Source organism: Melospiza georgiana, chromosome 15, assembly GCF_028018845.1.
Source record: "Melospiza georgiana isolate bMelGeo1 chromosome 15, bMelGeo1.pri, whole genome shotgun sequence".
NCBI classification, from domain to species: Eukaryota; Metazoa; Chordata; class Aves; order Passeriformes; family Passerellidae; genus Melospiza; species Melospiza georgiana.
The window spans coordinates 13,776,833-13,795,981 of record NC_080444.1 but is presented as its reverse complement, the minus strand read 5'-3'; the positions used below and the strand labels follow the sequence as shown (position 1 = coordinate 13,795,981).

The 19,149-nt window shown below is 42.2% G+C and overlaps 1 protein-coding gene across 16 annotated transcripts in view; it reads right to left on the bottom strand.

Moving 5' to 3' along the window:
* The window catches only part of TENM2 (teneurin transmembrane protein 2), a 617,488-nt gene that overhangs the window by 124,084 nt on the left and 474,255 nt on the right, over positions 1-19,149 (bottom strand). For all 16 annotated transcript variants that reach the window (XM_058034869.1, XM_058034857.1, XM_058034859.1 and 13 more), the window contains one exon: positions 3,093-3,206. In XM_058034869.1, the coding sequence (XP_057890852.1) occupies positions 3,093-3,206 (114 nt within the window). The remainder of the gene's footprint in view (positions 1-3,092; positions 3,207-19,149) is intronic.

Sequence of the window (19,149 nt, the reverse complement as noted above, 5' to 3'; positions counted from 1 at the left end):
TGCTCTACTTTAAAATGCTTTGCTTGCTGAGTAGGCACAGCTTGTGTTTAAGTGGCCCTTCTCAGAGTAGGGGTTAAAGGTTTCTTTGGGAGACCCGTGTTTTGAAAAGAATGGCTTCATCCTGAGTTGTGTCAATTATAGAAAGGTCACTCTCCACAGCCAGAGCCCTGAAATGGTTGTTGTGTTAAAAGCTGTCATAGGCTTTTTCCTAAAAACTGCTGGAATAGCAATTTTAACTTGGACATAAAAAGAAAGGTGAGGTAGAAAAACTTTTCACCCTTCCCTGCTCTAGGAATTTGTCTTCTCGATATTCCTTGTGTTCACCCAAACCTGTCATTCATTTTATTCCACTGTGGAAGATTACTTGCCTAAATATTGTTCTTCCTCCTTCCCCCACCTTATCAGCATTTCAGCAACCTTCTACAAAATGTCAGAAGAACAAGCAAACTTTTCCAACATGCTCTGAGGAAAGCTAACCGCAGCAATTTAAGACATAACCAGCGGTTCTGTCTCCTTGTCTCCTCTACAGGAGGCTACCACTCCCAAAACAGCATCTCAGCCTCTTCAAATGTGCAAAGCTAATTAGAGTGGGGCTGGGATAAACTGCCAGAATTTGCACTGAAGTGCCCCAGGCAGATGAGCCCATTCCAATCCTGCAGTCCTGCTGCCCTATATTTGCACAGAGATGGCAACAAAAAGCTGCAGGGAGGGAATTGGGAAAGGTGTTAAAGCCCTGCAGTTGTCTGCTAAATGACCATAATTGCCGACCTGAGCTCTTCAGGTTCCTGCCCAAAACCACAGGGTCTCTCACCTGTGCCCAACCTGGAGGCAGTTCAGCAGCAATGAAAACCTTCTGCCTTGCACTTAGGGACGTGCTGCTCATGCACTTTCACCTATAGCCAGCCAGAGATGAAAGCCAAGCCAATGAACTCTTGTCTAAAAATTTTCAGGTTTTTGGCACTAACAGGATGTAGGATTTCATGACAAGGAGGATGCAAAAATTAGATCCTCCATGGAAAACATGGAGAAGCTGAGGTGCAGCAGCATTTATTGAAAAAAAGAAGCAAATCCATTAAATGATCAAGCTCATAAAAGAACAACTCAGGTTCCTTTCCCAAGTCTATTTTAACTGATTGTTTTCCCAATACAAGTATCCTGTGTCAGCATTTGCTTCTAACACTTGCTTTGGCAATTACCAAGTTTCACATGAGACACAGGTCCTGAGTGCAAAGCAGTGCTCAGCCCCTGAACAGAATTCAGAGACATTTCAGCTGACAAAAATCAAGTGCTCAGACTTCTGTTCCAGTCATGCCATCCACCATCCCAGCCCACTAAAGCGTGGGAGGTGCTTTGTCTGATTGTAACATTCTGTTCTGCCTTCTCCCCATAATTTTTATAATAACCAGAGAAGACCTTACTGTGATGTAGCAAAGAAAATCCCTGAACCTCACCTGTAAAAAACATTCAACTTAAATGATTAAAATCCTTTTTGTGACATGTAACTTCTCTGTGTTTTTAACACAGGTTTTCTCAGTTTAATAAAGTGTTTCTGGTTCTAGGTTTTACTTATTTCCCCTGCCACATCTTTGTCATCCTCCTCTGGAACACAGTTTTTCTTTAAGAGAAAAAGAAACCATTTGTTGTCTAATTTCTCACATTAATATCACAAGACAGGCCATTTACCATGGGTCAAATTCTGCTGTCCTTGGTGTTTGCTATTAGAATTCACTGAGAAAGAAGAACCAGGGATGTGGTCCTGGCTTCAAGCCAGTTCTTGAATTCTCTCAAGCACTACAATGCTTGCTTTTCACAGAATCCCAGAATGGATCAGGCTGGAAAGGATCACAGTGGGTCAATGTGGTCCAACCCCCCTGCTCCAGCAGGGTCATCCCAGAGCACAGGGCACAGGATTGTGTCCTGAATGTTCTGGAATATCCCCAGTGAGGGAGATTGGGCCAATATGATCCAGTGCTTGGTCATTGCACAGGAGTTCTGCCTCCTGTTCAGGTGGAGCTTCCTGAGCACCAGTTCCTGCCCGCTGCCTCCTGTTCTGCTGGCTGGGACCACTGTGAGGAGCTCGGTCCATGCTCTGAGCCCTCCCTGCAGATATTTACACAATTAATGAGGTTCCTCTCAGTCACCTCTGCAAGCTGAGCAGCCCCAGCTCCCTCAGCCTCCTCTTTCTTTGGCCTCTCTAAGCTATGCCTGGAAAAAGAGCACACAGCCAGTAAACACAGCACATTTCTGAGAGCACTTCCCCAGCATCCTCCTACCACAGCTTCACTGGTGATAAACCAGAACCTGCAGGATTTGGTGTGACCATGGGGTGTGCTGAGAGCCATGGGAGGGAGACGATGGGTGGCATTTTGGGGTGGTTTGGCAGCGTTTTGGTGCAATCTCTGGGGGTTTGGTGGTGTTTCGGGGCTGTTTGGCAGCCTTTTGGGGTGACTTATTGGGGTATGATGGTGTTTTGGGGCAGTTGGGCAGCATTTTGGGGAGGATTGTGGGGGTTTGCCAGTGTTTTGGAGTGTTTTGGTGGCGTTTTGGGGCTATTTGTGGGTTTGGTGACATTTTGGGGCTGTTTGTAGTAGTTTGGTGGCTTTTTGGGGTGTTTTCTGGAGGCTTGGTGGCATTTTGGGGTGGTCTGATAGCATTTTGGGGTGGTTTGGGGGCAGTTTGTGGCAGTTCAGGTGGCATTTTGGGGCTGTTTGTGGCAGTTCAGCTGAGGTTTTGAGGCACTATGGCGGTTCAGGTTTTGGGGCAGTTTGGGTGGTGTTTTGGGGCAGTTTGGGGCAGTTTAGCTGGAGTTTTGGGGCCGTTTGGGGCAGTTCATCTTGGGTTTGGGGCAGTTTGTGGCAGCTCAGCTGGGGTTTTGGAGGAGTTCGTGGCCGTTCAGCTGGGGTTCGTGGCAGCTCAGCTGGGGTTTGGGGCAGTTCGTGGCAATTCGGGTGGTCTTTTGGGGCAGTTCAGCTGGACTTTTGGGGCTTTTTATAGCAGCTCAGCTGGGGTTTGGGGCGGCTCGTGGCAGTTCGGCCGAGCCGAGCCGGGCCGGGCCTGGCTGGGTCGGTTCGGGGGGCGCGGCGCGGACCCACCTCTGCCGGCAGGGGGCGCGGGCGGGCCGTCGTCGCCGGGCGGGCGCAGGCCGTTGCTGAAGGTCGGCGGCTCGGCCGGCTGCAGCTGCCAGTTGAGGCCCAGCAGGTGCATGGCTGCGGACACAGGGACAGACAGCAGTCAGCGGGGACACAGGGGCACAGACAGGGACACAGGGGACACAGACAGCGAACACAGACACACAGACAGCGGTCAGCGCGGCCGCGGACACCCGAGCGCCCCGCGGGAACGCCCCAGAGCCACTCGGCTCGCAGGGATGGGGATGTGCTGACAGAAGCGGCAACAGCAGCAAAAAACACCCCCTTCCCCCCCCATAATAAATAAACAAAAGCGATCCCTGGTGATTTACGCGCATCTGTGTGGCACTGAAATATAAAAAGCAAAATGCTCACAGCTCTGGGCAGAGCCAGCCACTTTCCTGACTCACACAGTGCGGGGACACATCTCAGGAAACAAAGCACTACTTGCTGCAAGTACCAGCTCCGAGTTTAAATTATAGGTGGTAATTTATATGTTGATTATAAAATTGGCTTTAGCCCTGTGTAAAGTAGTGACTTGGTAATGCAATTATTCTGTGTTTAGTACAACTTATTTAAATCAATACATTAGGATAATAGAATCACACAGAATGGTTTGGGCTGAAAGGAACCTGCAAGATCATCCAGCTCCAATCCCCTGCCATGGGCAGGGACACCTTCCACTGTCCCAGGCTGCTCCAAGCCTTGTCCAACCTCACCCTGAACACTTCCAGAGCTGGGGCATCTCCAGTTCATCTGGGCAACCTGTGCCAGGGCCTCACCACTCTCACAGAGATGAATTTCTTCCCAGCACCCAACCTGCCCCTACTCTCATTCACTCTGGAGCCGTTATAGAGCCTCTATCTTCATTTTGTAGATTGAGCTTCCCTGACCAAGCCCGGGCTGCTCCAATCCTTTCACCTCCCAGATTTTTGACACCACTGCCCCAAATCCCGTAACATCCCTGGGCAGTGAAGGTTTGCCTGCTCATAGCCATGGCTCTCCAGCCATCCCTGTGCCAGGGACTGGTCCGTGTGTCCATGTCAGAGGCTGTGCAGCTGCACCTGCACCTCGAGCTGAGCAGTGGGAGCGAGGCCAAGCACGCCCTGCACAAGTGCCTGAGTTATTAGGCACTGTGGCAGGGCTAATTGAATAAGTCCTGTGCATAATGCATGAGACTTGACAGGTCTGAATCATTCAGCCAGTGGATTTATGTGCATCTTCACCTTGTATAAACACAGCTACCTGCATACTCTCATCACATTATCCCCATGGCACTCTCAGTACAGTAGAGCAGCGGTGAGGGATAAAGCCCACCAAAGCTGCTGCTTTCCTTTTCTTTGCATCTTTCTGCTTACACAGGATGTATGTAACCTATATACCACAGGGAACAGCATTTCCAGTTATGTCAAAAGGTGTTTGAGAGGATTCACTGCCAATTTGCAGGCAGGAAAAAAAAATATTGTGGGCACCCTTAGAATTGTTCTATTCTGCAGTGTCAGAGCCACACAAGATTATCAGATATTTTGCATCCAATTCAAAGTGATTATAGTGGTTACAAACAGCCCAGCAGTGGCCACACACTCTGTTCAAAGACTAAATCTTAGGGATAGGAGAGACAAAACACTCCTCACAGAAACTGCCATTTACAGTGCTGGAGCCACCACTCAGATAACCTCAGAGTCCATTTAGATGTGAGTGATTCACATGTGCGTTCCTAAGCCCCAAGAACACAAAAAGCATCCCCCACCACCCCCAGAATCCATCCATCCCAACCCCTGGAAATCTCTTAGCACGCAATCTATGCAGAGTTTAACCTCTGTATTTCTGACAAAAGCAGCAGGGGAGCGAGATATCTTTCCTAACACCATCTTCCCCTGGACATCCTATGGCTAATGTCTGAGCAGATATCTAAGAATAGTAACTAAAATCAGGAGACCTTTTCTGTGAAGAGGGCAGCTGCCAGATTTCATATTCATGCTGAATTTGCAAGTTTTGTTTCTATTATGTCAAAATAGCTCAGAAAAACAAACAAAAAATACCTTAAAACCTCTGGTATGTTAAATACCAGACATGAACCTGAAAAGGATGTTTTGCAAAGAAATTATTCAAAATTTATTTGTACAGAATGTTTAAGAAACCTTGGAAAATAGACAATAAATTTCTATGGGATCAAATTAATTGTTCAATTACAACTTGTCTTGCCAAAACAAACATATTAAAAGGCTATTTTACTCTAATCTCAAGCAGTGAATGTTTTTTTTTTCCTTAAGTATGGTAAAGGAAACTGAAAAATCATTCACAAGGCTCAAACCCCAGCAAAGTGCACCTTATCCTCACTGAGCAGAGGCAGCTGTGCTGGGGCTGGGACAGCAGAGAGCAGCTCAGGGTGTTTGTGCTCTCAGCAATTCCCACTCCCTGCACAGGCACCAGATTCAGCTGGACCAGCCCCGAAAGCCAAGAGTACATAAAGATTAAGTGAATTTCAAAGCCCCACAATGCAAACAAGTCACAAAGGAGAATCAGACTTTTGTGTTTTATACTCTCAGTGTGTCTATTCAAAGTTGCCTTTTTTATTTTACTGTAAGCATAACCATAAATGTAGGTCACTTGCAGAGATGAAAGCCTGCTGCTTCAAGTGTGAACCAGTCTTTACAACAGAGAGATAAAAAAAATCACAACTAATAGTCTGTCCAAGAAAATTATAGTTGCTACCTTATAATTACCAGGTAAATTCAGACAGGGAATTATAAAAGATCTTATTAACATGGTATTAAAAACTACCTGTGATCCATCTGCTTCCAAGCACACCATGGTTTCATTAATAACTGTGTTTTAATCAGGGATGCACGTGAGGTAGGAGCAATTAGAGCTCCTTCCTAACGGGGCAGGGATTTGCAGGTCTGCTCCATCCCTGGCGGAGGCTGAGGATCTCCTGCACAGCTCCCACACCCGTGAGGTGATCTGCAAACTTCCACTAAGACAGCTGCAGTCACAAACACCAGGAATGTTCCCTTTCCACCAGGAATGAGTGGAGAAAAGTGTGTCACAGGGGCCTGAGGGGAAAGCTCTGTGTCTGTACCGCACTGAGCAGGGAGCAGAGCTGAGCAGGGGGAACAAGGGGAAACCTTCTCTCTGCTGCCTCACAACGCTGTGAGATGGCAAATTTATATGATTAACCTTTCCTTCTGTTAATCAAACAAAATGCCTCCAGCAAAGGAATAAGTAGAAGCCCGTTTAATTAGAAATGTGGGGATCCACACAGAAGTTGAGTGCATGTGTCTCAGAGGAGAAATTTGGGCTAGTCAATTTGTGCCTGTTTGCTGGTTTTGCTGCTGTTCTTTTCTAGTTTGAAACTGACTTTGCTTTTTTTCCCAATAACAATTTGTGTATCCACAAATTATATTTTTGCAGAGTACTTACAGGTATTATTTTTCTGTGTTTGCTTTCCTCCACCTCAACATTTAAGCATATTTTCAAAGTTCTTCTATATTCAACTTGATTTTCAAACACTAAGCTTGTCAGAATTTATAGAGTTCATTTACACTAATATCTAGTAATTCAGAATAGTGTATTCATATTCTTTAAGACATGATAATTCAGGAACAATAATTTTGAAGAAAAACCTTTGAGGTTTAAGTAAAAAATAATAATCAACCTCTCACTCCCACTCTAGCACCATACAGATACAGAGAGCAAAAGCACCTGGAAGCTAAACCTGCATGCCCAGCAAGAACAAAAGCAGAGACCTGGCTCATCACTCCAGGTGGCAGAGCTGCCAAGGATCAGTCTAAGACTTACATAAGATAGAGGTTGCTAGAGTGAATCACATATTATTTTAAGAAGTCCCAAAAGATACACAAATCCAAAGGAAATTGATAGAACTTACATGCAAATTATATTGAGATTCTCTAAACTCAGTGGTGTCCTCACATTCCTCTTTCATTGGTCTTCTCTCATTTTGGCCATGAACCCACTGCCCACTCCAGTCAGAGTTTTGTCTGAAGGACAGTGGTTCCCAAGCTCAGGAAGCTCTCTGTCTTGTCTTTGTATTCTTGTCACTCTTGACCTTGTACTTCTAAAAGGAGAGACCTCTGGTGTTTTTGGGAGCTGGAGATCTCCCTGTAGTGCAGCTCAGTGTCTGCCAATAGGCAGAGCACAATGAGGATTTTCACTTAGCCCTTTCCTTGATTTCTTCAAGGGAGAAATATGCAGGCTAATGATCCATCATCTCCCCCACTCCTACTGCATCCTCCCAGTACGGGTCTGTAAAATACACACTGCTTCCTTGTTGGAAAGTTCAGTATTCCCTAAGCAACTCAAAAAGATGGGAAGATTATACAATTGAAGAGAATTAAGGATGTTTCCATAATTTAATTTCCAACTATCATGCTTATTAACCCCTGAATTATCATCATCCACAATGAAGCCATCAAACATGGCTTTGTCAGGATATATCCAGTGTCTGTCTGGAGCAGGACAACCTCTTTTCATATGAACAAGAGATCACTCTATTAAATCACAAACAACGTGAACAAACATACCCTAAAAGCACATTTTCTGTTCCAAGGCCATTGTGTTATAGGAGCAGAAATGTTCAGAGTTTTCTTTCCATCCACTCATGAGGTGAATGATGATGCAACTCTTGTTATTTATTATGTAGTTTTCAGCAACATCAAATTAATTTCCAAGCCAGGTCCAATGAATCACAGACATGACGAAACAAAAGGTACCTAATAAATCTCAGCATAATGGTAATTTCATAGCATCTATATTCACAGACCTATTTGCACATCTATTTTTTATTTCACATGGTCTGAACATTGTTTTAGGGCACTACAATGTTTGTATGAAGCAAAGGATATCTAGTATTTTGCACTTCTAGGTGCATATAGATGGGTACCCAAAGAACCTGAAAAGAATAAATGTATTCCCCTCCAAAAATTGAAAAATAATTAAACATTATTGCATACTTACTCATATTAAATCTTACTAAGATGAGACTCATGGTCCTTTATTAGTTACTACTTCTTGATCCTGCAGCAGAACTTGAGGAATACCAGAAATTGATCTCACTGATCTCAATTATTATTCACAAAATAACAGTTACTTAAAAGATTAGAAACATAGTAATTTAAAGTTTTATTATTCCTCTGGAGAAAGAGGTTCAAGTTCAGCCCAAGTCACAAGTGAAACGAGTGCATTAGGCCTATTCCCCGGTGATTACTTGCCCCCATTACAGAATGAATGCACAATCCATCACAGCTGACAAGCTCTCCTCAAGAGATGCCCGAGACAGGAATAGCAGGGGGCTGAAAGTCAGCAAAGAGCAATGGGGGAACTGCACGGGGAAAACTTGTGCAGTGCTGCAAACCTTCCACTCCATTCTGACCAGAGCTTTCAGGGCTCTGCTGAGGAGTGCTAAGCAGTCTTTCCCAGCTCCTCATATCTGAAGAGGTTGAAACACAGTTCCCAAACACACAAATGATCAGATTTTGCTGAACTAAACCGCAGCTGAGATCCATCCTTTGCTAATGTACCTTACAATGAACAGGCACTGAACAGAGGACAGGGAGGCTGTGTCGCATGGGCTGCACTGAATGTGCTCCTTTTGGGGACAGTCTGTAAGAGCCCTCTCCCATAAAAACTGGACATGGCAACACATATGCCAGACAAGGATTTCAATAAATCACAGATGATTTAAAGAGACTGGCACCACCTTCTGCTCAAGAGTTTTGTTGGCCAGCCTGCAGCCACATTTGCAGCAGGAGCAGTACAAGCCCTGTCAGGATGAAGCTGTGATGGGATAGGGGTCCTTGACAAGGGCTAAGGAAGGTGTGTCAAAGAGAGCTCACATTTATATTTATGCCCTTTCATATTCTGCTATTGGCAGAAAGGGACAGTGTCTCCAGGAGCTCTAGTCTGCAATCCACCTGTTAAACATATATTAAAGTGCTTGAAATATCATTATCAAAGAACATGAGTCTTGCTGCTTAAAAAGAGCAGTCTTAAAATAAACAACGTGAGCAAGTAGCACCTCTCCTTGCTAGAGGAACAATGACGTCCCTCCTAAAATTCAGAAGTGTCAGAACTTTCTATTCTTCCTTGAATACCTCATGTGACCGTGACAAGGATGCCAGAGTTCTCCTGAGGTATCCAAGAGATGTCACAGAAATTGATCACGTTCCCACGCCTTTCTCAAAAACAAAACAAAAGCCACATGGCTTGCTGGGTGGACATCTGCCACTTTTGTTATATTGTCTACAGGAATGTCTAAAGTACGAGTTTAAAAAGTCCAAATCTATCATAGCTATGATAGAATTCCAAATGGAAAACAGGCCAAGCAGGGAAAGGGGCACAGTCTGCTGCTGATAATGCATTATTCAAGAAGAGACCTGACTGAGAACTGCACAAGGACATAAAATAACTGAGCAACTGGGCCACAAATTGGCAGATGAAGTTCAAACACGTAAAATAAAGTATGCTGGAGAGGAGTAATTTTAACTCCACATGTAAAATAATGAATTCTGAGCTGACTAATATAAAATATCAAGGAAAATTTTGGGCTAGATCATAATCTCAAGTAAGCCAAACATCTAATCATTATGGGAAGTATAAACAAAGCAAGTAGTATTGTTATGCTATTGTTTCTCCTCTCCGAAAAGACTCAGAATGAGCAGAAGTTGGAGAATGAGTAGGGCAAAGTACATACACGATTTGTCCTTCTAACAAGCTAACCATTTTTGGGTGCTGGACACAAATGGATAACTTGACTTATATCTAACCCAACACAGCTGATTCTACACATACACAGCACTCTGGAGTGTTTCCAGCAGTCCCAGTGTTTCTGGATGTGTTTGATACAAGCTGATGCAGCATGACCCTACCCATCCACCAGGCCTGGCAATCTAGGGAGTGTTTAGTATGACTCAGGCAAACCCTGGGATTTAAATGCCATAAAGCATTTCCTAGAAGCAGCATGATTTTGGGCAGAGAATGCAGTACATAAATGGTAATTGCTGATGTGCCACAACTTTTGCACAGGTGTCACAACCCAGTGTAGCTGTGCATCAGTACAATGGGAAATAATCTAATTAATAGCACAGCAGAGTCAGTTATGAGAGATGCATTTTCAAAATATTTCGTTGGAGATCTCAGGGCCACAGCAGATAAGAATTTAACTTCTACAGGGTTGACAGCAGAGATCAAAGATCAGCTAAAAAAATGCATCACTCTCTGGACTACAAGTACTTAGGCTATTTATGAACCTGTGTTTTAATATTAATGACTCAGAATCCTACAGAGCTCATATAAAACATTTGGATGTATTCTTGATTATATTGCCTCTTCTACTTGTGACCACTCAATTGTTTGTAGGCAAGGTTAAAGTAGCATTTCAAAAATAGATGATTTGATGTAAATTTAATACTTATTTTGTGGAATATATGCAAAAAGTCCTGCTTATTGACTGTGACCATTGAAACTCAACAACAAATAGATGGCTTATTTTCAAGGTCATTCATTCTCAGCAATTCATCTTAATCATCAGTATGCTATTTGCTGTGCACTACGTTTTTGTAATAAATCTAAATTAAAAGTTCATTTGGGAACTCCATATAAAGCATTATCAGAATCCACAACTTCAATTACAGAATTTACAGATACCACTATTTTCATTAAAACAATAGGCTTGCCTGTATTGCACCTAGAGAGCACAATAAAGAACCATTTTGCTGTGTTATTTATCCTGCCCATAACATTGAACAAGACCTCTCACTTCTCAGAGTCACTTTTTGCAGTTTACAATGCTAAAAATGGAAAATTCCATTAACTATAATGGCACTGTTGTGTATTTTTATATCTTGTTGCATGTTTTTTTTTCCACTTCTCTATCAATTGAATTAAGCTCATATTGCTACCCATGTACAAGCTTCTATATGTTACCCAGCCACAGGTTTATACTCTTGTTAATTGTGCCTGACATCTGCAATAGTTTTATACTTAAAAAAAACCAACAACAACAACAGCAACATTTTGTAACTTTTGAAACAGAAAGTGTATTTTCTGGCTTCAGGAGGAAAGCTGTGAGGATTGTTCAATAAAAATCAGTGTAAGGGATCTCAGGCTGCCATTCCCTCTGGCCTCCTCACTGCTGCAGGGAGAACCCAGAGCATTCCTATAAACACAGACATGGGAATTGGGAATTCCAGCACCCAAATTTCTGGGACATGAGCCAGGGGAAGGGAGGCAGACCCTCAGCTTTGGACAGTCCTTGCTGTGGAAGAGGGATGAGCTCAGTGTCAGCTGTGCTCCCTCTGCTCACCAGGGAAATGCAGACACCATTGGAAAATACAAGGGAAAGCAGAGCTGATACGACACTATCTTAAACATAACAAAGAAATCCTTGGGCATAATTTCACCCTCAGCATGTGAACTCTTTTAGACAATAAACTGTTTAGAACAAGATGTTTGCTTTAAAGCATCCAGCCCAAGAAACGTTTTATAGAAATACCAGAAAGGATCTATGAGTGAGTGTATTGTTGTCAGCAGCAGGAAAACTTCTGCTAGGAATTAATTGCTTTCTTTTGGATAAATGTTATTTAAGATTTAAAAGGAGATGGAAGAAGGGCTATAAGATGCTTCACTGTCACTGCGTTCACACAGAAGAAATAGGGGGACCCAAAAAAAGTTTGCTTGTTTTTTTTTTTTTTTTTTCAAATTGATCACCCCCCTCCAAGCTGACTGATTTATTTCCCTGTGCACGTCAATAAACTGAATGGAATGGATTTTCAAAGCACAGCATGAATGATATACCCACAAATCCCATTAGGAGTAATGTGATTTGTGTGCTTATCTGCCATGCAACGCTTTGAAAGTTCATTCCTCTATTTCCATCTTCAGTTTTTCTACTTCCGAAAATAGTTGAAAAGCTCACACACACTTGCATCTCCTTTGGGGGCAGGGAGAAGTGGAAGATGTGTCCAAATCCCAGGATAAAGCTGGGTAAGCAGAGTTGCAGCCCAGGAATTGTTTTGTCTCCCTGCTGTACCCTCCCTACGAGCTGTACCTTGGTGGGTGTTTGTTCCCAGTCCCCACCGTGATGGGATTGGAAGGATCCCTGGCTCAGGCCTCCACTTTGCTTCTCTCCCTCCTCTTTACTGAAATGTTTTGATTTTGTGCCACTTTGAGCAATCTTTTTGTCACGAGAAGGGTAACAGCATTGCGTGCTGCCTTCAGAATCTGGAATCTCATGACAAAGACCTTAAAAGAGAAGCAGAATACAGTGCACTGCTCATTTATTCTCATGACAGGCTTTAGATTGTACAGAGTGCAGAGAACTGGCACACGATTAATCAGTTCCTGAGACTGTGTAACGTGAACTCACTTCTCATGGCAATTTCAGGAGTCAAGGCTGCAATCTTTTTGGTCTTGCATCTGAACTAGATGACTGTAACTAATAAGAAAAGTGTATATATTTTTATTTACCCAATACAGCCTCTTTCAGCCTGGAGGATCCCAGATCACATTATACAATATCCACTTTACCAGCCTTGCCAAAACACTGCCACTTTTGAAACAGGCTTAGAAGAGCAGAAAGGGATGCTCTTAACTCAATTTTGCTCTATTTTTGAGCAATTGTGAGCATTCAGTGTTAATACAAAGCAAATTGAATCAAATTTTAATTTCACACCTAAAAGACACCATTATCATGAACAAAGTACCCAGCTTGTCTTTATTCTGTTTCCAAGAGGAGGAAGAACCTAGATGAGACTTGAAACTGGTGTTTCAAGGAATATAGACACAAATACTCTTGAAAATCACTGAGGCCTGAACTTACAAGAATTAAAATAACTGCTTTACTTTTAATACTGATCATAAACCTAAGGGATTTCACGTCAAACATTTATTCAACTACGTTCATCTTCTGAAACTGCAACTGCCCTAATTTCTACAAACATGTTGAACAAGACTTTAATAATCTCACTGTTCCAAAGCATTCAGACCTTGACTCAACCTCTGTTAGCCACACTGCTAAGAAAACAGTTTTCAGCTTTATTGCTCCTTCACATACACTGAATGAAGTGAAGCTGCATTACTCAGTGGTCAAATTTCTGTCCTCAGTACAAAAAAAGGGTAATTTCTAATCATAAAGTATATTCTTCCCTTAATAGAAGTGATACAGAATGGCCTAATGTGATCACCTGATAAAATCACAATTTAAAACACTGCATGAATGATAACGTTTAAGGTTTTACTCTCTACGTAAAGTAATTATTGGAGTTAAAAGTTCATTACAAAGAGGAAATAAATCCAAAGATGAAAAGCAAATATGATTTCTTCTCCCAAAGCCTCTAATTCATTTTCAACACTATAAGCTGTTTATATTTCTTTCACAATGTGCTTCAAAAGGTGTATATATAAACCTAGCCTCAATCATATCTTGATACTGACATGAAGGTACAGATTGTATTTAGCATCTAAGCAGATTGAGACTTTCTGTAAGCCTTGAAAGGCTGCCATTATTAATGTATTGTGATTTAGATGTCCTATGGTGCCAGAATAGAAACCTATGAAAATAAAATGTACAAATTTGATAAGTATCTTACATAGTCAATCAGTTACAGTCTTGTAACTCATATTCTTTTGTGTGGGTTGTTTTTTTAGTGGCAATTTTGAAAGAAATAAGCAATTATCAAATTGGACTATAGTTACATTTTTGAGAATTTTTTTTTTCCATTGTCCTTACATGATTCCTGTTAATCATTTCCCATAATGGGTTTACTATAACTGTTTCCAGTCTTTTACCTGTCTTATTCTAAAGTTTGCTCATGTTACCTTCCAAGGAAAAAGGAAAAAAAGTTTTACAGCAAAATGTTATAGTTTTCAGAGACTAAAAGCTGGCCCTCCTGCATCTGTGCCTTCTCCTCTAGAACTGCAGAGCTGCTAAGGGAATGCAAGCTGCAAGTGAGGACAGGATTTCTGTGTGATCACACCAACGTGGAAGCACACGAGAAATCAGTGAAGGGTTTCATGGTGCCAGGATTTTAATTTCAGATCACTGCCTTATTTTGAAGTGCCAGAGCTGTGAGTTTTCAGACTGCAGCAATAGACATTTCACAAGGAATTCCTCTGTGTGTGTATGCTCATATATGATTATGAGTTGCATCACCAAAACATCTGTTACACAATTTCATCAGCCAATACAGGAACAGGAGCTGGTTTGTGCCTCTGAAATCCGAAGAGACACCATGAGTGCACACCACAGTCTAAGTCCACTTCAAGCACTGTGCACCATTAATAATGGAAAACATTTTTATTTAATTTGGACACCTACATCCTGATTAATCTAAGGAACATCAAATATACAATTAAATATTAATACTTGTATTAATTTTCTTTATCTCTTATGTCTCAAATTGCCTTTTAGAAGATGGGGTTTTAAGGCTGGCTCAATTTGATCTTCTTGGTATATCAAAACTAACCACTGCAGAGATTGCAGAAATCACTGCTGCAGATGGAGCTGCTGTCCACAACAGAAAAATGATGCCAGTTTAATGCTCAGAACATCTGATACCTGATCAATTTAATGAAGCTTTCTGTATTGCATAGGAAATGCTGCAGGAGCCTCTGCACTGTCTGGGGTCAGCAGCGCAGGATACTCCTCATCAGCCCATTTAGGGCTGGTTAAAATCAAGGCCCATTGTAACCAAGGTCAAAACCATCACTGACTCCAGTGGGCACAGCTCCACTTCAGAACTGCTCTATTTGAAGTATTTGAGACTGCAACTATCATAACAGTGCCTGAAAAAACCAGTGTTTTCTACAGACAACAGCAAAGCATCCCATCAAAAACTCAGTGGTTTGACCTGCAGGGTGAATTGGACATGAGCTGTAATGCATTAGCACATGCATCACTGTATACAACTAATTAAAGCGTCATGGGATAAAATACAAGCTAGATTACACACCCTCAGAAACCTTTGCCTTCAATTACATGCACTTTGTAAGGCATAACTGAGTTATGTTAAATGATTAATACAATCATAATATATGGAACAGCTTTACTTAGTAATAGCAATAAAATAACCAGGAATTATCCTTTAAAGAGAAGATAACTCACACTACAAGGGGCAAAAAATAATATATATATATATATATTTATGGTAGCTAGAATTACACACTGATGCTTCATTGCTAATACTCAAGTTCTCCTTCTTTATGTCTGTTACACCCAGTTGGCTGGCACTCAAACCAGGATTATATATCTTTATTTTTTTCTTTGATGAATGTAACAGTAAATACTATATTTTAAAGGAACCCCAAAACTTGAACTACATTGAAAATCTATCTAGAATTTCAGCTTCACTTTTCACTATGAAATTTATTTACCTTTTTTTTTTATCTTTTAAAGAATTTGCTTCAGCTTGAAAGCAAGTATCAAAGCAGCTCCTCAGCATCTTAAAAGAAAAATGACTAGGAGCTCCTCAGTGTCACTGTACCTGACAAGTTTCTGCAATGTATTTACCTTCTTCTTTCACAGCACTACGAACATTAGGAGCACAAGAAGTCCCACAGCTGAGATTTTTTTTTTCCTCATCCATCCTGATTTGAAAAAGATGCATTTGTTATTATGATCTAATAGAGAAAATCTGCTTCAGCCTACTGGAAGTGGTTGTCCATGCTAATTAGTGAAGAATAAAATACACACAACCTCTATTTTGCTAGGATATAAACAAAAATGAAAATGGAGATACTTTCATATATTTCATATTCATAAATCTTTAAAAATCTCACATTATAGGACAGGTTTAAGAAAACAAACAACTCAAAACCATCCCTGAGGTAACAGCTACACCAATTTTCCCATTTAAATATAATTTTAGAAGTGTAATGACTGCATTCTTTCAAAAATTATAATGGCATTGTGTGGCTGGCATGTAAATGTAACTCAGGATTGCTATCAGTTAATAAAATTGTTTCAGAAATCTGTTCACATCCCATGGCTTTGCAGAGTTTACATGAACTGCACCGCTCACTTTGCTCTCAAGAACTATTTCAACATTTGCATTCAGGTCCTCACAGGGAAGTTTTGAGCCGAGATGCAGAATTACCAAATTTCCATGCCTATCCTATGTGGTGGAATTTTACACAAAGGCAACTCTTTTCTCCCCCCAGCCTCTGGGACACTGCTCTGCTCACGGAGGGCTGCAGATGGCCCAGGGAGGAGCAGGAAAAGCTGCTGTCCCTCTGTGCTGGCCAGGGATGGAGCTGGAGGGATCAGACACTGCTCCAACAATGGCACCGACTGCACAGTGCCAGGGAGCTCTGAGCACTCCGTGCTGCTGCATGGTTCAGAGCCAGACCTCGCAAGTTCTTTTGAACCTTTGCTGAGCCAATTTCACATTTGAAATACTGTCAGAAGTTATCTTCTCCATTTTAGCAAGCTAGACACAACACACTCCCCGGCTCCTGGCAGGGAACAACGGAGGGACGGAGCGTGCAGTGGCTGAGCACTCTCATTGAAAAAACCAGGGGATGCTGCAGTAATTGTCCTGAGAGGCTAGAAAGGAAACAAGCCTCTGTGCTGACAGCTTAGCTCAGCGTGAACTCTCATTTTTCACATGGAGCTAATTAAAAACTGAAATTAGTTAAATATGGAAATGACACTTGCAAGCACTTTAGCTGAATCCTGGCGAAATCCCTCTAGAGTGCTGAGACACTACCTGCTGCTTCAAAACTCCCCAACTGAATTTCACAGTTAAAAGGCTGAGCAAAGGGAAAGTTATTACAGAGATTTCCAATTCAAAATGTGTCTGTAAAATCCTAAATTAAATTTCATGGTAGCCCTTTCAATAACGAGGGACATACTGTGCAGTCCAACGAGCTGGTGCTCCAATAATGTCCCTGTGTGTATTCTCTGATTGTCTCACCTTTGGGCCTGTGCTGGTTGTGCCAGCACTGTGATGCTCACAAGGATACCAGCATTACAATGCTACAAAGATAAGCCCTGTACTGCTGCTGAAGGAGTCATTTGGAAAGCCTGGATGCATGGCACATAAAGGATTTACTTCCACTGTCTAACAGCAGAAATCGGAGAAAATCAGAACCCACCGACCAAAATGTTTTATGCCCATGATTTTAATTTATGTGATGAATACATATGCAGAGAAGAGTCTACACTGCAATAAATTACATGGCCTATATATCTCTATCTCCATACTTTACAGGCAGTGTAATAATAAAAAGCACTTCTGCATATTTAAATGGGCATAAAGAACCAAGGGACTGGATATGCATAAAAGGTATGATGACTGACATTAGCTTTTTGACTAAAGCACCATGTGAATTCCATTTTAGTGCATGTGACTTGCCTACTGTGCATAAAAGCAAGGGTATCTGCCCAAGGGCAAATATGATTTCTGAATGCAATTTAATGAAACCCGCCCACAGAACAGCTCATTCTGGAGCCAGACCAAGGCATTCAGGATAGCCAGTCACTTTCAAAACAACTGGAGTTTTTTGGGTTTATTCTTTTTCCTACATTCCATCCCTTTACCCTTGAGGCAGTCCCCTCCCCCTGGCCTGCTGCCACTATTGCACCAACAAATTTCTGTCCAGGAAAGGCAGCAAAAGATGCCACGTAGCATGAAATCCACTGTAACTCACTCCCAAGTCTTCTGGCAGGGGGTATCGCTGTACCCAGCCTGCCAAAACCTCTTCCCTGGCAGCTATCTGTATAATCTGTACATCACACCCAGGCTTTGCTAGTCCAGGGCCTTGAAACATCTCAGCTAACCCAGCTGGAGGGGATATGCTGCAGCTGCACCATCAGACCCTCTTATTTTATTGAATTTTGAATATGCAGTTTCAAAGCAATTCAAATGAATTTGCCCAAGGCCTCAGATCAGTAAAACTACTGATACCACCTGCAGCAGGCTTCCTACATTTGAAGCATTTAAAAACAGGTGACAGGATAGGAGCTTTCAGTGTAAGGGCGGACTCTCATGAAAAGCCTGCTAAACAAACTTGGTTATGCCCCATTTTGGCAAGGAAGGAACTGTATGGCTTTCAGCCCAAGTCTCACAATAGCACTGGGAATAATGGGAAGATCCAGTTAAAATTATTTTTTAAACCATGTATATATATTTTTTAGGTTAAAATGAAGCATTTACTTGACCACTGAGTTTCATTTATTTTCATGCATCTATATGAGTGGAGATAAAAAGTAGACTTTGATGAACATGAACTCATTAATAAGAGGGTGCATTAGGAAACCCAGAAACAGACATCTAGCAGGCTGAAGCCACTTAATGCCATCCAATTCTTCTTCCAGCAAGCAGAGGCAAAAGAGCAAATTCCCCATCCATCAGTTTTCCACAGCCATGGGCCTTCTAAGTATGTCTGATGGACAGGTACAAGCTGAAAAACTACTGGGACAAATACCTGGCTGGGTATGGAACCAGGAGCCAGAGCCTCAGGCAGAGGATGCAGAGCCTGACAGCCAAAGCCTTCTTGTTCACAGTGGGCTGCAGAAAGCAGCAAGAACTCTGAAAGAAAGAAGCAAGGACTCTGTGGAGGTGGTTGTGGTCCTTCTGTCCTTTCCTTCTCCTGTGTCTGCAGAGACAGCCCTGACAGGAGCAGTGGCAGAGCAGATAACCAGAGCCTCCTTCTCCTGCCCGTGGGTTTTAACAGCACCCATGTTGTTTGTACAAGGAACTACCCTACCTGGGGATCAGTGTTCTTAAAGAGATAAATTATTTTTGTAATCTTCTCCTCCTTCTGTTGTCCTACCTGAGTACATTCACAGGAACATGCAGCTTGGTGAGGCAGCTGGAGACAGGAAAGGGGAATCTGGGGAAGGGCACTGTCAGATACAGCCAGGCAGCTTACTCTGAATAGCAATCACAAGGCAATGATTTGTGCCCTTATAAAGATCCCTAAAGGATAAACTGTAAAGAACTGTCTGGAAAGAACAACATATATTCCAATCAACTTGTGATTGTACTTGAGATGTGCATGA